We start from the raw sequence: 18,467 nt of genomic DNA, 5'->3' as shown, positions 1-18,467 counted from the left end.
CTGGTAATTGACTCTTCCTTGAAGTTGTCAGAGCAGCCTGGGTAGGGCTTTCATGAGCCAGAGGAGCAAGGGGTAGGCTGGGTCCTGCAAGCTTGCAGTTGATTTTTCAGTGTTGCCGTTGGTAATTTTGCTAGTTGGGGGAGGAAGTGGAGCTATAATCCTGGGTTCGTAAAGATACAAGTGTTGTGTGTTTTCCCTGCAGCCCTTGCATAACCATAGAAAATTAGGTCATGTCTGTTAATGTATGTACATGGTGGAATGTGGCTGCCATCAGTTGCCTCACGGGACTTTGGGAACCCCATAGCTCCAAATCCATTTACTGTGTCCTGCACATTGCCTAGAGTTGTGGTTGTACATAGCAGGATACAGTTAATGGCTCTGGACACTTCCATGACATCAGCCTCCACTGATGATACTTCAACGTCATTTCCTTCTGACAGGTTGCTGCAAGCACCTTCTCAGCTGTCAGTGTAGCCATCATTCTGGTAGGGCTGGTCTGAACTCAGCACACAGATCCAGGAAGCATGGCCTTTTGCATCTGGAATTTCTGCAGTCAGTACTCATCCCAGTCCTGAAGTATGGTGAAGTCTTGCCAGTCTGTTCACTTCTTCAGTCCAGAAGTAGGGCTGTACCACTTGAAGCTTTTTTCCAACAGCCTTAAACTGCGTTTTGCTGTGTCCCTTAGTAGTCTGTCCTAAAAGAAATAGTCATATTCCTCCAGCATTGCAGTATTTCCTGAAACGCTGCAAATTATCAAATGATCATTTGCAGTGTTCATGACAATAGCACAGAGCTGTACTGGCTCCATGCTTCTGTAAGAAGTGGCAGACAGCAACAAATGCCATGTGGATTATGGGGATTTTAAAAAGAGGCATGAAAATGATGGTATTCAGATGGTGGTATGTGGTGAAGAAGGTTGCACAATGGGAATTTCATTCCTTGCTCCTTGCTTTCCTGCATGACTTGTGTGCCCCTCACAATAGATTGCCTTTTGGTGAATTTTTACAATGTGTTGGAGGATTGGATGTGGCCCTCTTGAGTTACCTATCCCTTGTTAAGCCTGCAGTTTTGGAGCATGTATTTTTTTTTTAAAGCCACTGAGGAGCCCTTAACACACACACTAACCCTTGAATATGTTGACACACAGGCCTGGATGCTCATGACTGAAGCTGAACCCTGAGCGCTACTGCCCAGGGCTGAATTACTAGAATTTTGAAAAAGTAATAGAGATCTCATAAAATCATGGACTCGGTGACCTCCATCACAGATTAGTAGCCTTGTTCATAGTGTGCTGCACTTTGCATTGACACAAGCACTCCCAGTGAATACATGGAGCACTGAAGCAAGCACCAGGTATACGCATGTGAAGGGGAAATAAGCTAACTGTGGCAGCTTTATGTTGATATAACTTGCAGTGAAGTTTATAATATAGATATGTTCTCAGTGAAATATATAGAGGAAAAAAGGAAAAGCAACGCAAAAGGGGGTTGGGGGTATAATAATGATGAAAGCTGTAGAAAGTTCAGTAAAAGCTGTTTTTAAAACTTGGCAATAAGTTGCATTCCAAAATCCATGAAACAAATATGTTTAGTCCCTTGAAATTCTGTGTGTGCACCTAAGGGTATCAACATATTTTGTGTTTTTTTCCATGAGGTATTTAAAGTGCCATCGGTTGGATCATGCTGGGATTATTTTCCTGTGTAAAGCATACTGCACTCACTGACCATTCTCCCTTGCCAGTTACTTCTACTGGGTAGAGAATAGTCTTGTTGAAGAACAAGGTTCCATTTGCTTTTGGAATGTGGTACAAAACAAAAAAGTGGCTGAACAAAAAGGCAGCAGTTGAATTTCTTATAGAATCTAGTCCCACTGTAAATTTTATATTCCGAGAAGTCTGATTGTTCTCTTGTCACAAACTTAAAAGAATCTGCTGTATTAATATAATACCTTTTTGTAAAAGGATGTTGAAATTTGCAAAGTTAGATCCTCTGTGTTGTCAAGACAGAATCCGCTCCTCTTATAAAACGCAGTATTGTCTTCTTTCATATTGTCTGAGGTTTCAACTTTGGTAAGTTAGAAAATGGCGTTATTGCCTAATTGTGATGGAGATACTGTGAAGCATTCTGTATCTGGAAAAATATGCAAGGTGTACGTCATTTATTTACCCGTTTGTACTTCTCATTGTTTCTTTATGAAAATCAGTTAGAAATATTTAAGAACAAAGCAGGTCTTATTGATTCTTCTAACTATTTTAAACTGAAATACTGCTTATGTGAAGGAATATATGTAAGAGAGAACTGGAAGGGACCTCAAGAGGTCATTGAGTCCAGTCCCTTGTGCTCACAGCAGGACCAAACACCATCCCTGACAATTTTTTTTAAATGTATTTGCCCCAGATCCCTAAATGGCTTCCTCAAGGACTGAACTCACAGCCCTGGGTTTACAAGGCCAATGCTTGAACCACTGAGCGATCTCTCCCCATGAGATCCATAATGTAATATATGGGTAGGATGGAGATTTTCTGGCAACTTCGTCATTTTAATTGTATTAGTATGGGAATTATACAGGTTCGGATCTAGCCAAACATGGAGGAATCGGCATGTGTTGCTCAGTTTAATTTGCATTTCACTTACATGGGTTTATTCACTAATTAGTCTTTCTTCTGCTCTCTTACAGTCACTCTGTCCCATATCACCCAGCTGGTTCTCAGTCATAACAAGCTTACAAGTAAGTACGCATCTTGGTGGTTAATGCTTTTTTCTACCTGCTGGAATCCTCATTGCTGCCACTTGAACAACATTCAAAAGTTGCCATAGGTGGTGTTTTTCTCTTTTTTATTTATTTAGTTAGTTAACCTCAATCGGGCTATGCTGATTAGAGATGGTGACAAGACCTTTTTCTAAACGGATTATAAATAAGGATGATTTCATCACAGAGGTCACTGCAAGCCACAGGTTCTGTGGTTGAAGCTTGTGATGCTCAGGAACTGTAAGTGTCCCTGCCATCCATTGGGTCTGGGGGTGGTAGAATACCCCACCGCCTCTGGCAGCCTTTGGTGCTCTAAGCCACTGCAGGTAGTGAGGGTTCCCTGCAGCTCCCAGGCAGTGGGGCTGTCGAAGTTGCTGGTGGCTGTGGCATACAACATCTCCTAGCCCGTGCAGGTGGTAGAGCTACCCCACAGTCCTCCACTGCTGCAGGTAGTGGTGGTCCCACTGCTCCCAGCTGTGGTGGACCCAAACCTCTAACACCAATGCCACAGTGAGAGCCCCCAAAGCTGCTAGCTCCTGGCCAGCTGCCCTGCTGGAAGTGGTCTGGGGACATGCAGATCCCTGATTTGTTGTAGATTTTTTTTTTAGTAAAAGTCACAGACAGATCACGGCTTTTGCAAGGTTTTTCTTTATTGCCCATGACCTGTCTGTGGCCTTCTTTAATGGAAAATCTTACTCTTATCGTATTGTAAATAGTTGCACTACAGAAGGATCGAGAATGTTGCTTAGCATTGGCATTCAGCAGATTTCCTTAGTTTTTGTGGGTTTTTTTTTTCATTTTCCATTAGTGAGAGTAAGAGCCTTAGCTGTGATTTTTTATTTTGAGTTCATCCATTTTAAAATATCTTCCTTCTCTCCCCGTCTGAAAGCTTCCTATGTCTCCAGAAGCCTTTTAGTCAAAGCAAACGTCTTCAAAAATATGAAATACTACAATGACTAGATGTGCAGTGTTAAATATGTTTGACTTCAGTTGACTTGTTGGGTTTTAAAACAAGAATTGAATTAAGTCTGAATTTGATGTATCAGACAGCTGCCTCTCTGTTACTAAGTCTAAATTTGTCTAAAGACCTGTAGTGCTGGAAACTTTTGAGGGAAGGGATTGCATCTTTGTCTGTATGGCACCTAATGCTATCGCAGTGTCAGGTTTTAGTTAAATAAATAGTTAATCATTACTGCAGTAGGATACCAGTGACTTGGAAGACTCATGATAGCAATTTAGCCTTCTTAAACGCACACTCTCCTGTCACGCAGAGGAATGCCGTACTATTTCTGGAATCGTTGTAGGGGAGAGGAGAGTGTTGTGTAGAAGGAAAGTCACATGAATCCAGAGTCATCCTGCCCTCTTACCTACAAATATTCTGCCTCAAGTGCAGTTAAAATTGGATGTCTGTTCATTCTACTTCCATCCTGTTGCGATCCTGATGTTACTTATTCTGGGAGCAGTTTAACATGTGCAGGGTCAAATGACACTACCTTAGTTACCTTCACTCTTGTGGCACTGAGCTGGACCTTTGAAGGCTTTATTGCACATCATTGTGGCTTCCAGTTACATGCTTTGCATTGAACATGGAGATGGGGAAGTCAAAGCTACTATGTGGTGAAGGAAAGTAGAGTCCACACAAATAGAGTGGATAGGAAAAGACAGTTGACAGGAAAGAAGGATGATACAGATGGAGGGGTAAGAAAAAGATGGTTACCATGTTCACACTTGGATGGGGGATGAAGTGCTGTGTGTTAGCCCATTACAAGTTGGTATTCTAGCATAGCGGTTCTCAACCAGGGACCACTATCTCGATATTTGTTTAGTTTTACAACCACCTACGTGAACAGCCCTCTCAAACTTGGCACAAACTACAATTTTATACAGACAAAATGAGAGAACTAAGCTATTTGTCAATAATATAGGTTGAGCCTCTCTAGTCTGGCACTCTCTGGTTTGGCAACATCCATGGTCCAGCATGTTTTTTGTTAGCCAGATGTCCACTTATCATGGGTGTGGCCAAGATTCCTGTAGTTCTATAAAGCTTGTTTACAGCCACCAGACCTGGCTCTGTGTTCTGTGCTGTTTATTTAGCTGTAATTTACCCTTAAATGTCTTTTAAGAGTCCAGTAAACAGTGGAAATGTTGGTAATGCTGCTAGATGATATTGACCTCTGGGGTTTGCTAAATTCTCTGGCTCAGCACCGTTCAGGTCTTGAGGGAGCTGGACTAGAGAGGTTCAACTGGTAGTGTGTTGCGATGCTTTTTGTATTTGTCTGTTTTTTTGTTTTGTTTTTGTTTTGTAAGTGAGTAGTTTTTAAGTAAGGTGAAACTTGGGTTACAGAATTAAAATTAGACTTCTGAAAGTGAACTGAGTTAAGGGCTGTAACCAGCCAGGCTCGGGTTCCCCAGAAACAAGGCTGCACCCAGAAGGCGAGTGCTATATTTGGTTTATTGAAAGCGTGATACCCACGACAGGAGCCCTGGAAACGCCGCAGTCACCAGCGGGGGAAAACCCGACGCGTCGGAGCTTCACTCGTGGGAGAGGCTCTACAACGGGCCTCCTAACACTAACTAATAAAGCTTAAACTCATTTACATGAAATTGCTTAAAATTGCCTTTGCACTACTCTTACTATCTCTTGTGGCTTACTGCCAGCGTAGGCTTGAAGTTTCGGCGATCGTACTTTGTTTGGCAGCTGTTCGCCTTGGCAGGATACTTGTTTTGCAGCTTTTCAGGTTGTACAGACTAGTCTGTTTGGAATTCTCCTGAGGGTTCACAGAGGGGTCGGACTGCACTCTTGACCGTCACAATGTTTTCTCGCACCCTACACTCCTCCCCACGAACCCTTCGTGAATCCCGAGGCTAGTAGGAATCGAGTGAGGTGGTTGATGCTCTTCTGGCAACACAGCATGCACCTGTGGAACAGACTTGACAACAGCATATGAGACCGATATACCCGGCGCAGAGGCATAAGAGCCCAAGGAATAGGATTGGCACCAAATGGGCTGCCCAGCCCCGCAGTGAGCCTAACTAGGACCAAAGCCAGTTACTTTCCTGGCTTTGTTGGGTGCCCTGAGCCAGGGCCTCCAAACAATTTAAATTGGTCTCCACTGTGTTATTGACACCGGTGATATTGAAACAACACATACCTTCAAGCTCAGGGCACTTGTGTCCATGTTGCAAAAGGAGATAATCTATAGCCATGTGGTTCTGTATCACTCCTTTGCGCACCTCCCTGAGCTCCTGATTGAGGGCCGCAATGAGAATGGAGCTGAGGTTGATAGTTTTAGCGAGGGCACAAGCAAGGTGGGTTATAGCATAATAGTCATGGCCCAAGATACCAGAAAAACCTCCAAAAGCAAAGATTAGGGCTGCTGCCTCTTTTTCGGCGGCCAAAGTCACCCTTGGGTCGCAAGTGGGTGGCAGGGGCAGGGTTGATAGGTCATGCGCCAAACAGCATCGGGCCCTGTGTTGCGACGGATAAGGACGGAGAAGGGGCACAATTCTGCCAATGGTACAAGGGCCGCCTGAGCTATTCGCGGGTACGTATGTGCGGGCCACACAGCCACAAAACAGGAACCACCCTGTAGGAAGCAAAAGGGGTTACAGGCATACGAGACAAGCTGGGTCTGAGTACATTGTAACTTGGTGTTATTAAGGTCTACTTGGGGTCCTGATGCATTAACAAAAAGCATGCAACGTGTAGCTTGCATTACGTTTGCTACGCGGAACGCATAAGTGCGACTGTCTGGGGCTGCTAACACAGTCCCCATATCATAAATATTGTCAAAGGTAGCAGTGAAAGCAAAGTTTCGCAAAAGGGTATAGTTTTGCAAGAGAGAAGAAGTAGCACTGACACCTGTAAAGCATGTGTCCATGAGCTGTCCCACGGCCATACTGTGGGGCAGACAAAAGGCAGATGCGTTGATGGCAGTTTGTGCCAACGTTACCCATACGTTGGAGCTGTCACTGATACGGGGGCCCCACTCTGAGGCCGTTGCTACAGCAGTCCAGAGATTACAGGGTCTGTAGCATCAGTCTGCGGGAAGAAACACGTTGAGATAGTCCTCTCCTTCAGGGAGGACCACGGTCATGCCCGAGCCTTCTGCTAGGATAGTAACTGTGTAGCCCCCAAGGGCGCACCACGGTGCCAGGCACTAATCAAAGGCACACTGGCTGCTGGTGCGGGGGCACATTGTATGTGTGCCGTCATGGGCGTCACAGGGACCAGCTCGACTAGGGGTTGCCCCCCTTCCCAGACAACCGGCTGGTCGGTGTGGTTGTAACACCGTAGTTCAGCCAGTGGTGGGCCAGGGACTGACCAGTACACTGGGACTCAACTCAACCCAGGTACTCGGGTACAAACAGGATCTCGGGGGTACATTCAAGTATGTCCGCTCCTGCCCAGGGTTCGGCAGTGGTTAGGGGTGCTACAGTCTCCAGACTCCCAGCAGGGAGCACCACTCATTGTCCTTCCACTTGCACCTGGCCTGGGAGTGAGGCCTGCCTGACACGTAATACAACTGCTTGCTCAGAAGCAAGGTGCAGGTGCTCATAGGGAGTAGTGGATCCAACAGCCCAGTTGGGTGCTTCCAACAGCTGGAAGACAGCACGGTGCACAACCTCCCCCCACCCTTTTAGGGTGTTCGTGGGTGTCGGTTTGCGTATTTGCTCTTTCGGGACTCCGTTCATCCTCTCAATTAACCCACTCGTGGTGGGGGTATATGGCATGTGGAATGTCCAGGTTACCCGTAGGTCGGCCGCCCAGTCACAGACACGTTGGGCTGTGAAGTGTGTGCCCTGATCACTCTGTATCGCCAGGGGGACGCCATACCGTTCACTGAGCGGAGCGGCGGGGTGCTGTAAGCATAGCAGCAGCGTCTGCATGCTTGCAGGGATGTACAAACAGCAGGCCAGTATAGGTATCCACGGCGGTCAACGCATAGAGCCACGAGCACGATGGAGGTAGCGGTCAGATATAATCAATCTGCCACTCACTACAGGGCAAGTGCCCGCAGCGTACGCTTCCTGTGGCTAACGCTAGCACTACTGGGGCCAGTTTGGTGCAGACAATGCATTTCAGTTGGGCCGCCCGATACGCTACTGGGGGAGGTTCTCGCCCTTGGTCAGGCCATATTGGTGGGCTGCGTGGGCGCCTCGGTGCCCTGACTCCACATGTAAAGCCATGGCGCATTTTGCAATCATATGTCCTGCCATCTGATCCATGGCTGCATTGAGTTGCGCCTCCCAAGTCGTCTGTTTGGTATGGGTGTCAACGTGCCGCACTGCCAGGGGCTGCTGCCAAGCAAAAGCTAAGAGTTGTTCCCATAAGGCGGCGCCCCAGAGGGGGCGATCCGCTATCTTCCATTCCTTGGCTTCCCACGTTGTCACCCAGGTGCGCAGACCCTTGTAGACTACCCAGCTGTCAGTATAGATAAAGGTCTCTGCTTGCCCAGCTTCCACTGCCAGCATCACTGCCCGCAACTCTGCCCATTGGCTCAAGTTACCTGTTCCCCAGGCAGAGGCGATTTCATCCTTATAGGGGGCATATGCTACTGCTTGCCACTGTCTCTGTCCTGTTGGGGTGTACGTAGCAGACCCATTGGTTACCCAGATGCTTCCTCTCCTCTCCTCAGGCACGGTATCCAACGGAGGTGCCTCCGCCACCGGCGAGGGGGCTACTGGCAGGTCGACGGCGGGTAACTCATCTGTTAGCTGGTGATCATGCTGAAAAGTAATGGGTCCCAGGAGAAGGGCGTGTGGAGCAGTAAGTGTGGGGGCTCCCAAGCGCATGCACTGCTGTAAGTAGTGTTTCCACTTGAAGTGGGTAGCTGCTTGGGCCACTCCCATATGTGCACGCTCAGAGGTATCAGTGATCCACCCCATTAATGGGATCGGGGTCCGTACGGTAATAAGGGCAACGCCCGTGACTTGCTCAGTGTCCTGCAAAGCCCACACCACTGATAGGGTCTGCTTTTCCAGGGGGGTGTACCCGCTTTCGTCTCCGCGGAGTGTTTGTGACCAGAAGCTGCTAGGTTCTTTTCGCTGGGTTCCTACCTGCTGCCACAGACCCCAGGTCGCCACGTCACTGACGGTTATTACCTTCAGTTCAAACGGTTGGCCTTGCAGCAGTGCAGTGAGGTGGGCATGTGCCACCACTGCCTCTTTGCAGAGGTCAAAAGCTCGTTGGTGCTTCTCTGTCCAGTTCCACAGGGTGGCTTTTCGCACAAGCTCCTGTAAAGGACGCATAAGAAAAGCAAAGTGCGGAATAAAAGGACGCCAGAAACCGAGAAGGCCCAAAAAGGTTTGCAACTGCTGTTCAGACGAGGGTGTGGGGAACGCTTGGATGGTATGCTGCACTTTTGGCGGAATGCATTTTTCTGTACCCATCCACAGTACACCCAAGTAGACCACACTAGTGGCTGGCCCCTGCACTTTCTTGGGGTTAATAGCCCACCCCCGTTCCCACAAACCTGTTACGATGGTGTCCAGGGCAGCTTGAACAGTCGGTTCATCTGGTCCCAAGATCATAACGTCGTGAGTGCAGTGGTAGCAGGCCGTTCGGTCAGGGAGGTCCAGGCGGTCCAGATCAGCCTGCACTAACTGATGGCAGATCGTCAGGGAGTGCTTAAAGCCCTGCGGTAACACGGTAAACGTGTACTGCTTTGTTAGCCACGTGAAGGCAAACTGCTCTTGACTCTCGGGATGAATGTCAATAGAGAAAAACGCATTGGCCAGGTCTATGACAGCATGCCACGGCAAGGCCGCCACAGTGATGTGCTCCAGGATGGTAACCATGTCTGGAACTACAGCCGTAGGCTCCGGGGTCACGTTATTGAGTTCCCGATAGTCCACCATCATGTGCCATGATCCATCCGGCTTCTTCACTGGCCGGATGGGGCTGTTGAACGCGCCCAGCCTGGGGCGAATAATATCCGCCTGTAGCAACGCAGCAATAGTGTCACTAATCTTGTGCTCTCCACCAGGAATGCGGTATTGCTTGACTGACACCAGGGTCTGGGGGACCAGCAGGCACACAGGGTCCCATTTGGGATGTCCCCACAGTAGGGGTTCCACAGGTCTGATTGCCTGAATGTAGCGGGGGTGCCCAAAGGCAAACAGCCCATACTGCGTATCCACACACTGGCCACGCAAGACGTCCATTCCAATGATGTATTCACCCAAAGGTGCAGCCAGCACTGTCGCTCGAAAGGGAGGGGCTTTCCCCAGCATTAGGGTGACCTCCACCGCATAAGCGGTGGTCTCCACTCCTCTGAGGACCTGCATGACCACTGCATGACCCATAGTCTGGGTAGAATGCAGAATGGTCGCCTCAGCTCCAGTGTCTAACAGAGCTAACACATGCTGCTCCCCTCCGTGGGGCCACTTTATGGTTAACGGGACAAATGGGCACCGGTCCCCTGCTACCTGTCACACAGCCACAGCCTGTACCGCAGGGGACCAGCCTCCTCATCACTTCCTAGGGGGAAGGGTCCAGTCGACCGGGGCGCTGGGCTGTTCCCTCTCCCCGGGTCCCGTACCTTTTTGTGGTGCCTGGGTCTCGCCTACCCTCTTGGAGGCACTCTCATCCTCGCTCCGCTGGGTAGGCGGCAGTTGTAACCAACTTTTGAACAAGTTTGGTGTTGGTAGACCTCACGGGGGAACCCTGTCTTCAGCAAGTCCATCCACATGGTTCTCCGGGTCACCCTAGCGTGCCCTTTTTCCTGCCCGGGTGCTCCCGCCTGACCACTTTTTCCTTTTGTGGCGTGGACTGCTTTAGCGCCTATGACAGTCTATAATTGCATCAGTGTTCCAACCAAGTCACCTGTATGCCCATCTGCCGTCATGACCACAGCCATAAGGGAGGCCTTCAGCTCGGGGGGTGGGGGCAAGGCGTAACAGAGTGGCCTTGATGGATTTGTGCACCCCTACATCATCCGGTCCCGTCTCTCCCCTGAGAGCCACAGCCCAAGCCATGCCCAGCTGCCGCAGCGCACTCACCCCTTCCGGGATTGTATGCCAGGGCCTCAGCAGTGCTTCCAGTTCCCCCAGGGAGGGGTAGACCACGTCCACCACCGCAGTCAACCAGCGGTAGAGGGACGGCGACTCCATGGCATTTCCCTGTGCATCAGTAAAGCCTTGCGAGTTCTGCAACGCCTGTCGGACCTGTGAATCCTGGGACAACATGCTCATCTGGTGGAGTTCCTCAAGCAGCAGCAACACAGTGTTGCCTGTGTTGTCCCACATGCACCAGCCAGGCCAAAAGGCCTTCCCCTGGCTCCTGCTTAAAACTCTTCACCATCTCCTGCAACTCACTTGTCTTAAATGTCCGCCAGACCTCAGGCTGCAGTTGGCCTCCTTCTAACCTCATCTCCCGAATGGGGCGCGCCCGTCTCGGGGCAGTTTGCACAACTGCCCTGTTCATCTCCTCCTCCTCCTCAGATGAGGAAGATCTCCAAATGTTCCCATCCCAGGTCTCGGGGTCCCAACTGGCTAGCGCAAGGACCGCACGCACTTCGGCCGTCGACACCGGTTCTTTCTCTAGTTTCGTGCGCCGCCGATTCACCACTCTTGCCATCAATACGTCACAACGATGGGTTAGCTCTTGCGTCCTTTTGGACTGCGAGGTAACCACCTCCTGTGCTATTGCCCGCGCATCCGCCAAATTGCGACATTCCTGCTCCTTCCCCGCCAGTGCCTTCTGCAAGCGGAGAAGCTCATCATCCAGGGCCCGGAGCGCAGTTAGGAAAAGCCATGCTACCTCTCCCACCACCCTTTTCTCCGTCCCTGGCCGGCAGCTCAGCCGCAGCCGACGCAGCACCCCTTCTACCTGTACCAGCATCATGCCTGCTGCCTCCCGCAACTCCGGCCAGTCTGCTGGGGCTGCCCAACAGGCCACCATCTGCGCTACCGGCCCCCATCGCTCTGTCGAGGGCCATCCTGGCTTCCCTGCCTCCCCCGCCTTCAACCAAAAAGGCATTGTACCTGGAGAACCCTGCTCACTGCGCCAAATGTAACCAACCAGGCTCGGGGTCCCCAGAAACAGGCTGCACCCAGAAGGCGAATGCTATATTTGGTTTATTGAAAGCGTGACACCCGCGACGGCAGCCCCGGAAACGCCACAGTCACCAGCGGAGGAAAACCCAATGCGTCGGAGCTTTGCTCGGGGGAGAGGCTCTATAACGGGCCTCCTAACACTAACTAATAAAGCTTAAATTCATTTACATGAAATTGCTTAAAATTGCCTTTGCACTACTCTTACTATCTCTTGTGGCTTACTGCCAGCGTAGGCTTGAAGTTTCGGTGATCGTACTTTGTTTGGCAGCTGTTCGCCTTGGCAGGATACTTGTTTTGCAGCTTTTCACATTGCACAGACTGGTCTGTTTGGAATTCTCCTGAGGGTTCACAAAGGAGTTGGACTGCACTCTTGACTGTCACAATGTCTTCTCGCACTCTACAAGGGCTAAGAGGATGACTTAATCAGTTGTGTTTTATTGTAGCGTGTTTGTAGAGGATAAATATATTTTGATTGAGAATACACTCATATAGTATTTTTTAAGAAGTGGTATTGAGGGGTATAAAGGAATAGATGAGGTAAGTGTGTAGTTGCTATCAATTTTTAGTAGATCTCAAAACTTATATGTTAGTAGAGTCACAGAAGTCATCTCCATAACTGCCTGCCTGTCTTGTTTCTCTTCTCACCATTCACACCTGGATCCGAAGGAGTCTTCAATAACCTTGGCCATAGATTCCATGTCTAGTGGTATGGGAAAGACAATAAAGTGCCTTTCATCAGTTCCTTGTTAAATTTTCATGCAGGCACCGTAGCTCGTGGTGGAGTTTGCCCCTTAATACCAGTCATCGGCTCAGATACTGCATTGTCTGAAATGATTGATCACTATGCCACATAGATAGCTGATGAGCAACACTCAGAAGTTAGCAATTTTGTTGGAAACTTTGTTAGATGCATTCATCCAATTTAATAAAAGTCAACAAAATACAGAATCAGCTTACTCTTTACAGTCTTTTTCCAGCTCCACCAAAATGGTAAGTTCAAATTTACAAAAGGGACAGTTCTTAGAAACATTAAATATCCTGCTTTATGCAGATATCAGTAAAATTGGGTAAAAAGAGCAGATTTTTATCTTCTACCAACTGACTTTTAAATCAAAGGGTTGTGTAACTATTAAAGCATGAATGTCCATTCTTCCATTTAAGGGATGTTGTTGAGCTGTCAGACCCTGAAATGTTATTTATATGAAGGTAAAATCTAAGAATTGTCCCCAGCGGGGCATAATTATAATTCATGGAGATTGGAAGTTACCACTCTTTTTTTAAAAAGAAAAATGTTAAGAGCTGAAATAGTGTGTTTCCCTTTTAAAAAAGGCCAAATTTCAAATTCATTTTTTTTGTATCTGACACTCTTGACCTAATCCTTTAAGCAATATAATTAATTGTCTTAGTAGATTGTTCTTAAAATGACTTGGGAAAACAGTGGCAATGACATTTGATATGTTCCACTAAGGTCATATTAGCATCTTTTACTAGTTTTCTGTCATATAAATGAATGTGCTTGATTCTGTTTTTCTACTGTCTGTAGTAAATATGTCCATTTGATAGAACCGTAAATATATATAAAGTAAGTGGATGCGCTTATTCTTCTGCAGCTACCTGTCTTATTTTGCCAGTCAACACTACTAAAATTAAGCAAAGCTTCTTTAAGGTCTGATAATGGCATTAAATCCCATTATTCTGATTACACTGCACTGGATATATTTACCCCTAGCATGTTGCATTGTTGGTTTGATTGAATAGTGTTGGTTTGTTGGTTGGAGTAGTTTAGGTCTCGTCTGCATGACTAGCTAATGAGTAGGAAGTCAGGGTGTGAATCTACTAACTGGCTTGCACCTGCTACTGTTGACTGAAAGCTCTAATGACCAGTAGAATCCACACAGCCAGTGAGTGCATTCCAGGGTAAAGTGCTGTCCTTTTGCAACACAGCAAACTTTAGTACCATGGTGTCCACCGTTCTAGCCACTAGACACATGCAGCTATTTGGCCAGTTGAGTGTGGCTTGTTGGCTTGAACAATAAATATATTTTCAGCATAAAAGTGGCTAGTTTGGTACAGCTGCAGGAACTATAATGGCTACTGCTCTAGAGCTGGTCAGATACCATGGCTTGAGTAGATGGTGAGAAAAAGGAGGTATCTGTGCTCCTTTGACAATAAGTCTGTTGGGCCAAATGCCTATAACTCCTGCCTTCATTGGTGTTACACTAGGGATTCATTTTGCACATGTTGCTGTCACAACACCTGAAAACACTTATGCAAAACAGGCCTTATACCTGCTGTATTGTCCTTTTTGTTTCCAGCCATAAATTTGTCCTTTGCTGTGCATTTTTCACTTTAATTAGGTCTCTAGTGTACTAACCCCATATAATTTTATTTATTCAGACTTCTGCTTCAGACTGTTCTAATGCTGTCTGTAAATGTTCACTGATGGGTGAAACTGAGGACACAGGCTTAACATGGGTATGCTTCTGAATAAAGGTTTCAAGGGAAATAACCTGAGCTACTTAAAGTTTCTCCTATCTAACAGTGCTGTAAATGAGGAGAGTCAACACTTGGATAAATCTGTAAAGATGGCAAGTGTTGTCATAGTATCTCGGAACCTACTTAGAGGAGACCACCATTAGCAGCAGTTCAGTCAGTGCCCTCCCACCTGAACTGATCGTGCAGGCCAGTTGTATCTCGTGCATGCTCCATGCTTGTGATGTAATCTGCTCCATTAAGTGCCCAACAGCCTAAAACAATATGAAGCTGCTTCAGGGCAGTGGAGTTCTGTTTCAAAGCAATGCTTGAATATTTGTCTCTTGAAGTTTCTGATCAAAGCAGAATGATGGTTGAAGAGATTGGAAGTTAAGCTAAACTCACCTATGGAAGTTCTGAGAAGACACGGTCTTGACTTGGAGGAAGAATGAATAAAATTTGGAACGTCCAACAGGTAAAGTGGGTGGAAAAAGGAATTAATGTGAGCTGTTATGGGCTTATAGGACTTGAAAATGCTGGACTTCAGCAGGAAATGGGAAAAACAGAGTCTTTGATTGGAATCCAGCTTCATCCTTGTAGACTGGAGAAAGGATTACCCTTTCTGGGCCTCACCTGTAGTCAGTGGGTCAGATACAAAGATATATTTTGGCCCTTTAGACATCATAAAGGGGCTGTTAATGTAGAAGGAGCTAGCACCCTGGGCATACTGCTTGTGGTACAGCGGTGGAAAAATGGTTCTGTGCCACTTCCTTTTGTAGCATCTGTGTGTGTCATATGTGTGAAAGGTGAGGGCATGATTAGTGCCCTGGACTGTTTTTTTGCAATGGAGAATAACCAGGTTCTGGGGACTATTGCCACTGAGTGTGAGGTAACACAGCCCTGGAGCTCTAGTCTTTGGAGGCAGAGGATCAATCAGGATCTGGTCATTCATAAATAAAAGAGAACTGTAGACTATATAGAATTCTTTATGTATTGATATTGTATAAATTGGTGTCTGTCTGTCTATTTATTGGTGAGTCCTTCTGTTCAAGAACTCTTCTTAAACCAAGAGCTAGGATCACCAGAATTGTTATGCAGCTTCTTCTAACTGTAATGTAACCCAAGTTCAGGGTTTGGTTTTGCCTGGAAAACGGGAAGTGCCAAAAATGGGACTGTCTTCCATAACAAGGAAAGGGAGGGGACAGAGAGAAGAGCATGATCCTCAGAATGACCACTGGGGGCAGCTGCAGCACCAAGAATGGCCAGCAGGGCTGGGGTTCCACCATCTTGCCCATTGCCAGACCAGGTAAATAACCCCAAAGTGACATTCTGCCCCAAATCTGGAGCCTCTTGACCTCTCCCCCCCCACCCCACCAGACAGCTTGCAAGCCGTGCGGGGCAGGGGAGCGCTGGAGAAGGAGGCAGCCCCCAGAGCCTTGCCCCTCCCCTCAGACAGCCTGCAGGCTGTTTGCGGGGGTGGCAATTCAAGCCTCTGGAGGCAGCAATCAGAGCCTTGTCTCCAAACAGTCTGCAAGGGGACCACTGGAGGCTGGGGTAGCTCCTAGCATCTTCCCCCTCCCCACCCTGCCAGCCTGCAGGCCATGTGAGAGTGCTGGGGTTCTGTAAGGCAGGAACAGCCCCCAGAACTAAGCCTCTCGACCTCTGTAATCTGCCTGTGGTGGTGGTGGAGAGCATGCTGGAAGCCAGGAACAACCCTATAACTTGGCCAGCCACTGGAGTGCCCTCCACCCCCCAAACAGGCTGAAGGGCAGAGGGGGCCATTGGAGTAGCCTCCAAAGCACACCGCCCCCCAAACCAACTGCAGTGTTGGGAGGGCATCTGGAGGCCAGGATCAACCCACAGAACACCAGACCCCACTCAACAAGTGTGCAGCCATGGCTTTTTCCTGTTCCCCAGCCAAAGAGCAGCTTCCATCCAGTGAGCATAGCTCCAGCCCCTCAGGAGAAGCTGCCACCAGCACAGTGCCACCCTTTCCTCCACGAGTGGTTGGGAGCGGGCAGTAAGGCCTTCTGCAGCTCTCACCAGCCTTGGTTTCTGCACTGCTACTCTCTGCCCTGAGCCCTTCACCCCCTTCTCCTCATCACCTTAATGTTTGAAAAATACAATCAATGAAATAAAACAGGTAAATTTTCCATTTGTTTTCCAACGCTGAGTACATCTGCTAGTTATCCTGATCTGGCTATTCATTGTTAATTCATGGTTTTTAAGACATAAATTATTTTAATGAATCGAACGCAGTTCATGTCAGCATTTGGAAGACAGTAAGGTGAAAGGTTTCCATAGCCTGTAATCCTTAATTAGCCCCAAGCCTCAAAAGTTCCATAATTGGGAAGAATCCTCCTTTAAAAGTGGTTGAGCATTGCACATCTTCCCAGTTAGTAATAGTCAGAAAACAGAAGAAGTTGACTGTAAGTCTTCAGTACCTGCAAGCTGTCTGTAATGATATTACACATTTGTGTTTCACACAAGGAAGATCTTCTCTTTTAGGGACATGGGATGAGTCACAATTATGTTACCTGCATACTAACAGATATATTAGTTATTATGCTATTGTGGGTAGCTAGTTTTAGATCAAATGTAGGTCAAATTTTGGACCCAATCTACTTGAAGAAACTGCTGCGTTAGGCACAGAGATGCAGTCTAAAGACGGTTCAGAGGTAACTCCAGTTGGCACCTCAGTAATACTGATACTGTTTTTAGTTTGCTTTTCTGTTTTTGTGCTATTTCTATTTTTTTTGTACTCTCTTTGAATCTTTCTGCCATTTAAAGAGGAGTGCAACTTTTAGTAGATGATGTCTGATTTGCCCATTAGAGGTCACTGTTGAGATAGTTATTCTGCTTTCTCTTGCAAGTGAAACGAACTGTAACGTAGGCAGTATTTGTCAATGGACCCTCAGACAAATGGAGGTGCTGACCCCTTGGAAACCATAAAACTTAGTCTGTGGAGCACAGGTTGAAAATCCCTGCTGTAGATGAGTGGCAGCATCACTTTATTCCCTGGTGTTTTAGTTTCCCAGATAAACCCCACAAAGGGTTTTTCTAATTCAATCACAATAGCCCTCCTTAGGGTCTTCCTAACTTTTAGTTTTGAACTTACTCAAGTCTTCCCCCTAGTCTTGAGTTGGATACAGCCCAAACTCCCCTCCTCTGGCCAAAGTCCTTCCTACTTTGAGCCCTTCCTAGTTGGAGAAATCCCTCTGGTCTATGATCTTCCCTGCAGGACCCTCTCCCTGCTGTCACACTACATTTTCCCAAGCTTCCCCGCCCCACTCCTCAATGCCCCCCCCTTTATTCCAACCATTTTAGCCTCTCTATAAGAGACTTTATTTCCTCTCAGGTGTTTCCTCATCATGTAATCAGGACTGTCTTGGCCGTTGGCTCTCCAGCCCAAGGGCAAACTATCCTGTTGCATTCTGACTTGCTGCTGCATCTTAGTCTTCACAATCTGAAACCCTCTGTTGCCTGCTTCCTTTTATCTGCTTTCTGACTTTCTTGCTGAGTTTCTCCATTATGGTTTCACTGCATTTCTTGTCTTTTAATCCCATCCACTTCCCTTCTCAACATTGAAAAGTCTTCATTCTTGTATGCTGTCTATAATCCCTCTATTGAGTATTAAGATCTCTTTTTTCACTTTCACCTTCTTCCTAGTGCCCAATTTCTCTCACCTCCGGTTCCTTCCTTTCATAGCACATGCAAGCTCTCTGGTCTCGTTCATACTTCGAAAGCCATTCCTTGTCCTCACTTGCCTTTCTTGCTCCTGCCCCCTTCTGAACTAATGAGATGTATGAGTTAGATTTAATCTTGGCTCCCTTGTGCCTGGTCCACTCTTGGAAATGGCTTGTACCAAGGGCTTTCATTCCTGTTGCCTTTGATGTGTTCATTCCTGCCTTTCCAGCTTTTTGTCCTCCTAGTCTTTCATAACATTTTTCTCCCCTTTCTTTTCTTCTGTGGTCAGTCCTTTGGCCTCTTTGAGTGCATATTTCCATAAAGCTTCACTGGTGATCATTTTACTGCTTTTGCCTGTTGGTGCTAGGGCATGGCACCAAGGTTGCTACACTGATGGCAGAAATTGTGGCAGATTCTAAAAATAGGCAAGGACTTTGCCATCATGTACTTAGCTCTGTGGGACATCTGTCCTGTTTTGATCCTGTGGGGTGGCACCACAA

At 47.4% G+C, this 18,467-nt stretch overlaps 1 protein-coding gene across 2 annotated transcripts in view; it reads left to right on the top strand.

Moving 5' to 3' along the window:
- The window catches only part of RSU1 (Ras suppressor protein 1), a 179,519-nt gene that overhangs the window by 29,837 nt on the left and 131,215 nt on the right, over positions 1-18,467 (top strand). For both annotated transcript variants that reach the window (XM_074984813.1, XM_074984814.1), the window contains exon 3: positions 2,677-2,727. In XM_074984813.1, the coding sequence (XP_074840914.1) occupies positions 2,677-2,727 (51 nt within the window). The remainder of the gene's footprint in view (positions 1-2,676; positions 2,728-18,467) is intronic.

This window comes from Carettochelys insculpta, chromosome 2 (assembly GCF_033958435.1).
Source record: "Carettochelys insculpta isolate YL-2023 chromosome 2, ASM3395843v1, whole genome shotgun sequence".
In the NCBI taxonomy this organism is placed as follows: domain Eukaryota; kingdom Metazoa; phylum Chordata; order Testudines; family Carettochelyidae; genus Carettochelys; species Carettochelys insculpta.
Note: the sequence above shows the minus strand (reverse complement) of the source record. Positions and strands in the feature narration are given on the sequence as shown.